We start from the raw sequence: 12,050 nt of genomic DNA, 5'->3' as shown, positions 1-12,050 counted from the left end.
GCAAGTCACAATGGTGCCACACCTCATCTCCCTGCTGCTTTTTCTGATCTGAAGAACCAGGACCATACTGGAACTACTCTGTCTGAACAAGTTTCTAAAGAAGGAGCACTTCCATGGAAAATATGGGGGTCAATAGTGGCAGTCCTTAGGGTCACTCAAGGATGGCTTTCTGGCATCTGGAAACCTAAGAGAAATGTATTTGCATATGCTAATCAACCCCAGCCACAGGGAGGGGGGATTATTTAATAGATTTATATCCCACTTTTTTTCTTTTTTAAAGAACTCAAAGCAGCGTACATCATTCTCTTCTTCCTCTTCTCAATCTTATCCCCATAACAACCCCGTAAGTTAGTTTGGGCTTAAAGCCACCTAGTTGGCTCCATGGCTGACAAGGGACTAGAACCCAGGGTGTCTGAGTCCCAGTCCTGCACTCTTAACTGCTACAGGACACTGGAACTCAAATCTCTTTTGTTTCCATTACAGTACGTGATATTTTCAGTTCATTCCTCCTCACAGCAGCAGCCAGGATGTTCACCAAGCAGAGCTAAGGCAAAATGGGGGTATATCTTGACAACATTCTACTGTAGTCCCTTTCCAAGAGTCAGAGCCACAGGGACCTGTGGACAGTTCTGGAGTACCACAAGGGGCACTAAGAACACGTAAACCCAAGCTCATAATAAGGAACGCCTATGTGTATCTGCAGGTATATTCCAGTTCCAAGTGCATTAGCTACCAGCAAGAAAGCAAAAGCTTTCAGGCTAAACTACCTCTGTGTGCAAGCCCACAAAAACAAGTGTAATGATATTACATAGCATAGCTTCAGGTGTTAGCATAATGGTGGCAGGGTATCCCTGAAGCCCCAGTGAAAGCTACCATAACCCCATCAGCACTATATTGCAGTGTGGACATCTCTACAGATTGTTATTCTACAGTAGGAGTGCATCCTTCTGGATTAGTGTTTCAGCTCATAGCATCTGGCACAAGCAATATGCTTAACAGTTTCGGACAGGCTTTTTATCACCAAGGATGCAAGTCTGTTAGGTTGGGAGTGCATCTAGACAGTTAGCTGGCCCCAGGGAAAAGGACGATGGAGAAAGCAAAGGAAAGTAACAACTGAGAGCCATCAAGCTGGTCTTGCTTCCATTCTGCAGTTGCCATGTTCTCATCATGTTAGAGGCATACAAGACCAGGCATACAAAGGGAATGCACTCAACGTGTGCAGAGTTTTATTCTTTTTATTCTTTTATTTTTATTATTTTATGTGCACAAATGGATTGGGCACTGTAGCACCTCCATTCTGTCAAGGCAGAGCACCTGTCAGACCTAACCGACATCATGGCAGACTGGTTTAGCACAACAACAGTGGAGGGGCCTGAGTGGAAACTCAGGATGGAGACATTTTAAGTGGAGATGGCAGTACTTTGAGACTCCAGAGCTGGCTCTATTAGCTACCACAGAACATTCTCAGATGCCAAGATTCTTTGTAAGACACCTAAGTCAAGGAATGGAAGGCATAAACACACTGGAGGTGCTGTGGCCTGAAGGATCTCATATCCTCATATCCATGTCCATCCTGCTAACTGATCCCAGTAGCTCACAAAAAGATATGGAAACCTGCTTCAACTGTTGAGCCTAGTTGCAGGAACAGGTCCAGCAAAATTTCCTTGTCCAGACATATTCCATCCGAGAACCTGCAGAAAGACAGGTATGAGAGCAATTAGCCTTCTCAGAAGAAGTGTGAAAACCTTTCTGTCTTCAAGGGAGGACTCCATGGCCAAGATGTACTGTAGCACTTGTAACTACCAAAAGTAGGTTGCAGGAGTGAGCAGGCTGCAGGGATGCAAGGTGTTCCACCTAAAGGCATCACAGGTCACTCAGGATGGCAGTCTCGATGGCCCTCCATGGCAGTTTGTTGCTAAATGAAACTTGAAAGGTAACAATTCCCCAGCAGTTGCAACTTTGGGGAGTGCTACAGAGTGCTGCAGAGATCAGTTTGTCAAGACGCCTGGGCACCTGTCTTAGGAGGACACTGCTGTTCCACGGTGAAGTATTGGAATGCCCTCCAGAGTCAGGGGAGAAAAGGAATTTGTGGACCCTGTATTCCTTTTCTCCATGACTCAAGGAGGGTACTCCACCCATGGTTATTACACAGGGCCTTGTGAACACAGAGGTTCTTCATTGTGGCCTCTGTGCATCACACATTATGGGTGCTGCGCCTGCTCAATGCCTGCAGCCGGGAAAGATTCAAAGTTTCAACTGTTTTGGTGGGGACTCCACACCCCTCTCCCCATAGTATAAAGGGCGGAGTGCCTGCCATTTCCCCAGTCACCTTGCGACCGCCGTTCGCTGTGCCTCGAACCTTTTGTTGCCTCTTGTAGCTATACTCACCATTTATATACACTTTCAATCACTGTTTTTCTCTCATTACGATCCCTTTCTAAGTTATAACTACCTCCCCTCCCCCTTTCTAGAAAGTTTTCTTCCCCTTTCCCCATGAAAAATATATTTAAAAAAAACCTTCTATCATTATTCTTGTTGCCTTTTCTCTCTCACTCTTGCTATCCTCTCCTTTTCTTCGATGGCTCAGCAAGTAGCCTTCCACAAGTGCACCAAGTGCGGGGCTAAAATGTCCCCCACTGATCCGCATGATCTGTGCCTTCTTTGCTTGGGGGAAGGACACAGGACTGGCAAGTGTGGCCATTGCCAGTCTTTCACGAGGCAGGCCCGTAAGAATTGCAAGAATCACCTGCAGAAGATTCTGTAGGAGCAGACCTTGGTCACATCTGATCAACTCACAGCTGAGACCACGCCTGCCGGCCTGTCTATGGCCGCTCCTCCTCCTCATCCATTGGCTGATGGCATGACTCCTACAGAGGCCAAATGCTCCTTTCACTCTCCTCACCATAAGCAGAAGGAGAAGAGGAAGCATACTGGATCCGACGAGCCTTCAGCTCCCAAAAACAAGAAGACCAAGGCTGATAAGTCAGATCGCAAGCAGAAAAAGCTTGCTAAGCCACCATGGAGAAACTTGGGTTCGACCACACCATCGGTACTGACCGTCATCTCAATCCCAACACCAACTGGTTCACATCTGCAGTCAGTCATGCAGGTGACCCCACCAGGGTCCCCTCAAAGGATCTCTCTCTTGGGCCATTCTACTCCGGACCACTTGGAGGCTGTTGTTCGCGGCTCCATATCTGACAGTGAGATTCAGGACTCACCACCTCAGCCTCATACTGGTTCACCATCAGCGTGTTCTCCGACCCCGATACCGGCTTCTCCTGACACTTCTCCAAGGGCCCAGCCTCAGTTGACCTGCCAACAACAGCAAGCTCCAAGACTTCAAGGAACTGGGTGCCTATGCCCTATGATGATTTTGATCTTTCCCAATACCCTTGGGACTACTGTCCGCTGCACAGGTATTACCCCAGGCCTTCCATGCACCCACATCACTCCACACCACATCCAGTCCCGAGAGATGTGCCCTCAACATCAGCGGTTTCATTGTCTAGACCTCCTTCTTCCCCGGCTGATTCTTTCTCCAGCCTGGCGTATCAGTATGATTCAGATTTGGAGGACTCAGAGCAAGCATCCACTTCACTGGATGCAATCATCTCCACTCAAGGCCCCAGTTCTCCAGAAGTCTTACTCCACCTTTGGGGAGCTGATGGCACAACTTGCCAGGCCACTGGAGATCAAAGTACAACATCGCTTTGATCCCAGTACAGGCAATTTTTATGACATCATGCAGAAAAAACACTCTTCCACCATCTCCTTGCTGCTCATCACAACTCTCTGGCAAGCCATGACCAACAACTGGCAGTTCCCGAATCAGCCACACCCAACCTTCCAACGTTACGAGTCCATGTATAAAGTCCGGGAACAGGACATCCTGTTCTTACTCAAACACCCCAAGCCTAGCTTGATTGTCGTTGAGTCATCACAAGGTTGGAAAAATGGAGCATTCTACTCCCAGGGATTAGGAGGGATGCAAGATTGATATGATGTCTCGCTGCATCTACACTGCCCCTGGTCTCGGGCTTTGCATTTCCAATTATGAAGTAACGATGGTCAGATATCAGTATTTTCTTATGCAGAGGCTGGAATCAATCACTGTGGGTCTCCCAGAACAACAGAGAGACCTCGTCCAGGTATTCACCCGTGAAGCCATGCAGATGGCCATCCAGCAACTAACTACGGCGAGGCATCATGTCGACTGCAATTTGAGGGTGCTCGTTGGTGCCATCGCCCTCCGTCACCATGCTTGGCTGCGATCTTGCAACTTCCCGGACAAGACCAAGAGGCATATCGAAAGTATGCCCTTTGACGGCTCTGGGCTCTTCAACGCCCGCACCGATCACAAGCTTGAAAACATCTACAAAGCACGTGTCACCGCTCATCGGATGGAGATTCCCTCCCAACAATGACGTAAGTGGCCTTGGTCCCATCCTCAGTACCGATACCAGCCATATGTTCAATACGCCGGCCGTCAACAATTCCAACGTCAGCAACAGCATAATTGCAAACAGGCCGCACCTCATTACCAACAAGCCTGTCACCGCCCCAACTCCAACAAACGCCAGCATTGATGGGACATGCAAACTTCTCACCTCTGCAACCCACCCTCCCCTCTTCCTTTTGGGGATCAGCTACAAAGCCGACTCCCCATTTGGGAGTCCATCACATCTGATAAGTGGGTACTTTCCATCGTGGAGTATGGCTATAAAATCAAGTTTGACACTGCGCCCCCTTGGGGACTGATCCGATATATGTCTCCTTCTCCGGTCCTTCAAGATGAAGTTTCCCAACTACTTGTAAAGGAGTGATTCGGCAACTCACCCGCTCTGAGGGGCTCCACACTTCTACTTGAGATATTTTACGGTCCCGAAACAGGACAGTGGTCTACATCCAATATTGGACTTAACATGGCATCAATAAGTTCATCAAAACTAAAAAATTTCAGATGACCACCTTCCAAAACATCCTTCTGTTGCTCAGGAAAGAGGATTGGTTCACATCTCTGGACTTGAAAGATGCTTAGTTTTATATCAGTATCCACCCTACTCATAGGTACCTACTCCAATTCATGGTTGGTGCCAATATTTTCAAATACAATGTTCTTCCCTTCGGGCTCACTACCACCCCAAGGGTCTTCACCAAGTGTATGACTCCTGTTTGCGCCCACCTGAGGCTACAAAGCACTCACATTTACCCTTACCTTGATGACTGGCTGATCGTCTCCTCTTCCAGAGAAGGTCTATCAGCCATTGATACCACATGTACCCTCCTTGACAAACTTGGACTCTATTAACTTTGAGAAATCCTTCCTCGCTCCTTCGCAGGTCATCAACTTCATCAGAGCTCGCCTCAACTCACTTCATGCCCGACTCTTCCTTCCACAGGCTTGAAAGGACAAGCTATGTTCCTCTATCCATCGAATTTCCACACATCAGACTGTGTCCATGCTGTCTGTACAGAAACTGCTTGGCCACATGGCCTCCACGGTCTCCATGCTTTCCAATGCCAGATTACGGATGAGACCATTACAGCTATGGTTCAACCGTCTCTTCCACTCACAGCATGACTCACCTTATCGCCTGCTTCAACCGCCTACCTCCATTCTTCGGACTTTGTCATGGTGGACAGTGGAGGACAACCTCTCTGTTGGGGTCCTGTTTCAACAGCCCCAACGAGCCCTGACACTCTATATCAATGCTTCCCTTACGGAATGGGGAGTACACTGTGCTGACTTCTGCACTCAGGGTGCTTGGCAAGGGCACAAGACCTCCAGAGACCTATCAGTTGTTTGGAACTTCTGGCGGTTTTCAAAGCCCTTCAGTTCTTCGAGAATATCCTTCGGGACCGAGTCATTCAGATAACTTCGGACAATGTAGTTACAGTGTTCTACATCAACAAGCAGGGTGGCACGAAGTCTGCTCTGCTGGCTTACCTTGCCCGCCATCTATGGGACTGGTGTATTCCAAGAGGTATCACCCCTCTCATAGTTCACCTTGCCGGAACTGACAACGAGAAAGCGGACTCTCTCAGCAGACACATGTCAACAACTCATGAGTGGGAGCTGGATCGCCAGGTCTGCCAGCATCTCTTCCAGCTTTGGGGCCTGCCAGACATAGATCTCTTTGCCACCCACAGCAACTCAGTCTGCACAACTTATTGCTCCCAGGTGGGCATCGGTCCGAACTCAGTCAGAGACACACTGATGGTTCCCTGGACGAATGAGTTCTTTTATGAGTTTCCTCCAGTACCTCTAATCGCAAAGATTCTAGCCAAGATCAGTCAAGATGATGCCCCAGAGATTCTCATCACACCTTCGTGGCCCCGGCAACCATGGTTTCCCACCATTCTCTGCCTCTGCAAGAGCACTTTCCTTCATCTTCCATGGATTCCACATCTTCTGACTTAACAAAGCGGCACCATTCAACGTCCAGATCTACACTCTCTGAACCTTATGGCCTGGCTCATTCAATAACTAACACTGTCTTATCAACACTGACAAATCTGTCGGTTTCAACACCTCTTCTGCAGCCCTCCGTCATGGCCATACCATAGGTTTCGACATCGGTTCCCAGTTCTTCATCTAATCTGTACACTTTCCATCCTGACATACAGTTTATTCTTCAATCTGCTCTAAGACCAGCTACTCGCCACTCCTATGAAGCTAAATGGAAACACTTTACTTCGTTTGTGTTAACCAACTATTTTACTCCTCATTCAGCCTCAGTTGAGAACATTTTACAAGTTCTCCTATCTCTACACCAAAATGGACTTAAGCCTTCTTTTAAAATTTACATTGCTGCTATTTCACATTATCGCAGCTCTATATCGGGCTCCTCAGTGTTTTTACATTTTCTCATTCATTGCTTCTTAAAAGGACTACAGAACCTCCAACCACCAGTCCAGTTGGTGGTACCAACATGGAGTCTTTCAGTGGTTATTCAGGCGTTTACCAAGCCTCCATTTGAACTGCTAGCCACCACAGATTTACGTCTTTTATCCTGGAAGACTGCTTTCCTCATAGCCATTACTTCAGCCAGAAGGGCTAGTGAACTCTGTGCTCTGCGAATTGACCCTCCTTATCTCAACTTCCACAAGAAGAAAGGTTCTCCGTACCAACCCGGCCTTTCTTCCTAAGGTCACTTTGTCCTTCCACATCAATCAGGATATTGTCTTACGGAATTCTTTCCTACCCCTTAACACTGATAGAACGTTCTTTACATTCACTCGATGTTCGACGCTGTTTAGCATTCTATCAATCCTTGACTGAATCTTTCAGAAAGACTAAACGCCTCTTTGTCAAGTATTCTGAACACAACAAGGGCTCTCCGATTACTTCTCGGAGACTCTCTAAGTGGATTGTTCAAACTTTTGAACTCTCCTGTCATCAATCCAAGTTGGACTTACCTGTGATGCCTAAGGGTCATTCCACAAAGGCTGTTGCAGCTTCTTCTGCCTTTTCTGCCAGCATTCCATTGCATGACATCTGCAAAGCGGCTACCCGGACTATCCCTTGCACGTTTACCAAACACTACCAACTAGATGTTCGTGCCAGACAGGGCCATTCAGTCCTCTCCTCAGTTCTTCAGTGATGACACCGCCCCACCTCCAGTGTGGTAAGCTTACTAATCACCCATAATGTGTGATGCACAGAGACTACGATGAAGAAAAACAGGTTGCTTACCTGTAACTGTTGTTCTTCGAGTGGCCATCTGTGCATTCACACAACCTACCCACCGGCCCCAGTGTCAGTGACCGGATTGATGGGAATTACTTTCCTTGTCCTTCCACATTGTTTCTACCTATTTAATATAGGTATATATTTTATATCATATGCTCCTTACTTGAGCATCCCTATCTGATCTATCATTTACTGTGAATTCATTTTCACCAATTCCACCTGGGAGCGAACAGATGGTCTTCAGTAGACTGGGGAAGTGGCTGGCACTCTGCCCTTTATGCTATGGGGGAGGGGCATGGAGTTCCTCCCAAAATCATTGAAGCTTTGAATCTTTCCCAGTTGCAGGCATTGTGCAGGCGCAGCACCTATAATGTGTGAATGCACAGGTGACCACTCAAAGAATGACAGTTACAGGTAAGCAACCTCTCTTTCCTGCACAGCTGTGTTTATGGGGAGGCAAGTAAAGCGCCTTAGAGCTGGGGTCCCTGCTGTGGTGCCTGCCAGTTTCCTCTGCCTCTCCTGATTCTTTTTTCTTAAAATGGTTTTGTTTTCATCTGCAGCCTGAAAAGCAAAGTGCCATCCTCTAGCACCATCTTTGGTTAGGTTCAACAAAGTGGGTTTTGTGTTTTAGACCCTATCTCTACCTTGTACTTAGGTTCTTGGGGGAGAGGCTTTTTGCTTAGTTCTGCCTGTTTGACTTCTGGGAATGTATGTTTTGTGATCAGCCACCCTTCTATGGCGGCCATTTTATAAATCGGCAAGCTACTACTTCCATGGCAGCCACTTTGTGAAAGCACCTACAGTATTCTAAAACATAGAGTCCAAATGAGTCCACTGACCTCAGAAGGTTGGAGACTGAAACCCTAGGAGATATTCCCACCTATCTACTTCTGTACTCTACTACCTGATCCCATCCTTCTTAGTTTCTCTTTCTATTGCCTAAAAGACCACATGAGATGAAAACCTAATGAGATGAGGAGCTCAATATTTCAATATTCCAATATTCCAATACAGCCCAGTCCGGCATGCTTGTAGGCTCCTTCTCTTCTGGAATAAGCAAAAGTTGGTGAATGTTACCTCCGTTCAAAAGGCCTCCTACTCCTGAAGTATTGGGATGCCCTCCATGAATCCTGAAAAACCAGAATACACAGTAAGTTATGTCCTTATTTGTGTGAAAAGCCATTCCATCAAGTGACTCCCCAGCCCCCATTTGAAGTGGCATGACCCAACCAAAAGGTACCCCCCTCTGGAGGATGATGCTTTTGCTTTTTCTAGTATTGTATAGCTTTTCATTCACTTGGGGTGGCTCTTTCTTTTTCAGGTGATGTATTGTATGAGCTTCTGCAGCATATTTTGAAGCAAAGGAATTCTCATGTGCTGTTTTCACCTTTCTTCCACCCGGGGAACTCTATCCATGCTCAGCCAGAAGTGATGTTGCATCAAAATCATGATGAAGGTAAGAATATCTCTTTGTTCATAAGAAGCACTGTTACACAATGACTTTGTGTAATACTGTAGTAAAAAGGAGGGGAGGGATAACTCATAAACTCTGGCCATTGGATTGAGTTTGTGCCCACATATTTGACTGCCTCGTCTAAAAATGTTCTGTTAAGTTAGAAAATATATCATTAAGGAGACCAAAGAAGACAAACGTTCTTGGGTTTTGTGTTGTTTAATCCCTGTCATATCCAAAATGAGGTTGATGGCCAGAACTTGAGCTTGGCTATATTTGTTCAGTATACAAAATATCTGATGCCTCATTTATCCAGTGAGAAACAGCCTGTCAGAAAAGATAACTTGTAGTATAGGTTTCCAGTTTAGTTCCAAGCACCAGTACCAACCTCCTGGGCTATATAATGTGTGAATTATGATTGGAGTGTGCTGAGCTTCAGATCCCTTTTATGTTAAGCATTGCTTGATTACGCAAAACTTCATTATGCAAAACTTCATTTCAGTAACGGCCTATAGTTGAATGCTAAAGCTTGGAGTACCCATGCATAAGCAAGCCCTTCTGCAGTGAGGTCTCTTTACAAGAAGCATGTTCAGTATGTGGATGAAAACATAGGTTGAGGCTGGGGCTCTTCATCACAATATGGTCCTTCACACAAGTAACAAGGCACTGCTTTTAGAATGCCATGCTGGTATTATATTAAAAATGCATGTTTTGTGCAATGGTGTTACTGAGTAAATGTGGTCTATAACTGGGAAATGGTCTCTTCTAGATGGTACCAGCTTTATTATGGAGGAGGAAGCAGCCACTGCTGCCACCTCTGTTGTGAATTTGGCAGTGGCAGCAAAACAAAATAACAGTTCTTTTTTGTGGTCGCTGTGCATCATACATATGAGCTCTGCCCCTTCATGGGGCCTGTTGTCAGGAAGATTTTCCTAGCTAAAACTCATTCCAGTGGAAGCCCCTCCCCTCCCTCCCCTTTGATGTCCCTAAGTGGAGCTCCTGCCATTTTCCTCAGTTCTTTTCTGACCTCCATTGCACATGCCTCAGGTTTTTCCCTAAGAATTTCCAACATTTGTATCACCCCTTCCTGAACTATCATGCTCTATCCCTCATTCACTCACTTTATTCTTCTTATCCCTTTTCCAAAATAATAATATCTCCTTAAAAATAAAACCTCCAACCTTTCATTAATTCTTTGGGCCTGTCCTTTTGTCTTAGCTTTCTTCTCTCCCTGATGGTGCTCAAAGCGTCCTTCAGAAAATGTGTTCACTGTGGAAGCCATCTGCCTTCTACAAATGCTCCTACTGCCTGGGAGTGGACCACCCTGGGCCCAGAAGAACCAAGTGGGCTGACTTAGAGTTGGATTGTGGAACTGTGCCCTTATGGCCACTAACTCAGCCACAGGACTGCTGCTGGAAGTGCACGCCCACTTTGTGGACAGCTCATTTCTCCCACCTGTCCTACCCTCACCTTTGTCTGACTACATGGACAAGGAGGAACACAGTGCTACTCTCCATTGATGCTGTACGTGGATGCATCAGTGCTGTTTTTCTACACCAGTTCCTATACCAGTTCCTGCCCCCTTCCTGTAGCTACCCCTGTGCCAGCTCCTGTGGTCCCTGCAGTGCTTATGGCACTGGTTCCTGTGCGTTCCTTTTCCTCAGCTCCCTCACAGGCCCCTGTGATCACCCTGACCAAGCTGGTGGCAACACTGTCCTATTCCAAGGAAGAGATATGAAACGTACCAGCAGGGGGCCCTGGCTGCAGTGGGAGCCCCAGTCTCCCACCCAAAGGAACTTAGGGAGGCCCTGTCAACCCATGGTCACTGCAGTGGGGCTCCCTGGTCTACCATCCAGAGGAACTAAGAATTGTTTTCCACAGTTCCTCTGCCCATTCCCACAGCTGGTTCCCATGCCCCAACTGCCTACTCTGCTCTGGCAGTCATCACCCTTGGACCAAGATGACCATGTCTTGACTTCAAACTCACTGCTGCTCCTTAAGGAAGTGCTCACTTCCTCATCCAAAGACATGATTTTGGCCCAGGATTCCCCTCCGAAGAGCTGGGAAGTTTTTCCAATCAGGTTTTTTGGATGGCAGCATTATTTGGACTGTATACCCAGAGGACACAGTCCTGGTGGTCATTCCATTCTTTGCATGAAAAGATCTGTGGAGGGTGCTGGCACAGCCAGAGCCAACATCCACCTGGCTGGAGAGCCTGTGACAGGTCCAGGAGCGCAGCATCCCATTCCTTCTGCAGCATCCCCATGGTCATTGTGGAGAAAGCCTCTCTCAGAGGGTTGTTCCAGAACTGAGGAGCTGCCTTTCGATGGTGAAGCCCTCTTCAGTGCCCATACCGACAAGTAATGGGGCACCCTCCCCCACCAAAAAGCCAGGGCTGCTGCCAAGAAAATGGGCTTTGTGCCTGCACAACCACAGAGGGCACATGAGTGGTCTGTGCTCCCTACTCAATCCAGCCAGCAACAGCTCACCCAACCACACTGGAGCGATGCCACCTCTCAGTTCCTGCAGTTGCAAGAAGGAAACTGGACACTGAGAGGTGACACCACTGACCACTGCAGCCTGCCAATCCCCTCCAGCTGTGCAGACCTGGTTCAAAGGAAGCCACCAGTCCATCACTACTGGCAACCCCTGCACCCATTCCTGCACTGATTCCTGTGATGGTTCCTGTAATGGTCCTTGTGGAACCTGCGGTGACCCAGTTTCAATTGCATGCACTCAACATCCCCCTCTCCTATGTTGTTGAGGGAAGTGCTCTGTTCCACCCTCCATCCAATCTCCACTATGGATCTACTCGTGGTATTGTACAGTACCAAAGAAGGATGGTGGCCTCCATCCTATCCTAGACCTGCTGGATGTGACCTGGATGGATTCATCCCCCAT

General features: G+C 47.4%; 1 protein-coding gene across 3 annotated transcripts in view; it reads left to right on the top strand.

Moving 5' to 3' along the window:
• ETV6 (ETS variant transcription factor 6) overlaps positions 1-12,050 on the top strand; it is a 235,762-nt gene that overhangs the window by 181,509 nt on the left and 42,203 nt on the right. For all 3 annotated transcript variants that reach the window (XM_044417951.1, XM_044417950.1, XM_044417952.1), the window contains one exon: positions 9,018-9,152. In XM_044417951.1, coding sequence (XP_044273886.1) covers positions 9,018-9,152 — 135 coding nt within the window. The remainder of the gene's footprint in view (positions 1-9,017; positions 9,153-12,050) is intronic.

This window comes from Varanus komodoensis, unplaced genomic scaffold, assembly GCF_004798865.1.
Source record: "Varanus komodoensis strain SLA01 unplaced genomic scaffold, ASM479886v1 scaffold9, whole genome shotgun sequence".
Lineage (NCBI taxonomy): Eukaryota > Metazoa > Chordata > Lepidosauria > Squamata > Varanidae > Varanus > Varanus komodoensis.
Note: the sequence above shows the minus strand (reverse complement) of the source record. Positions and strands in the feature narration are given on the sequence as shown.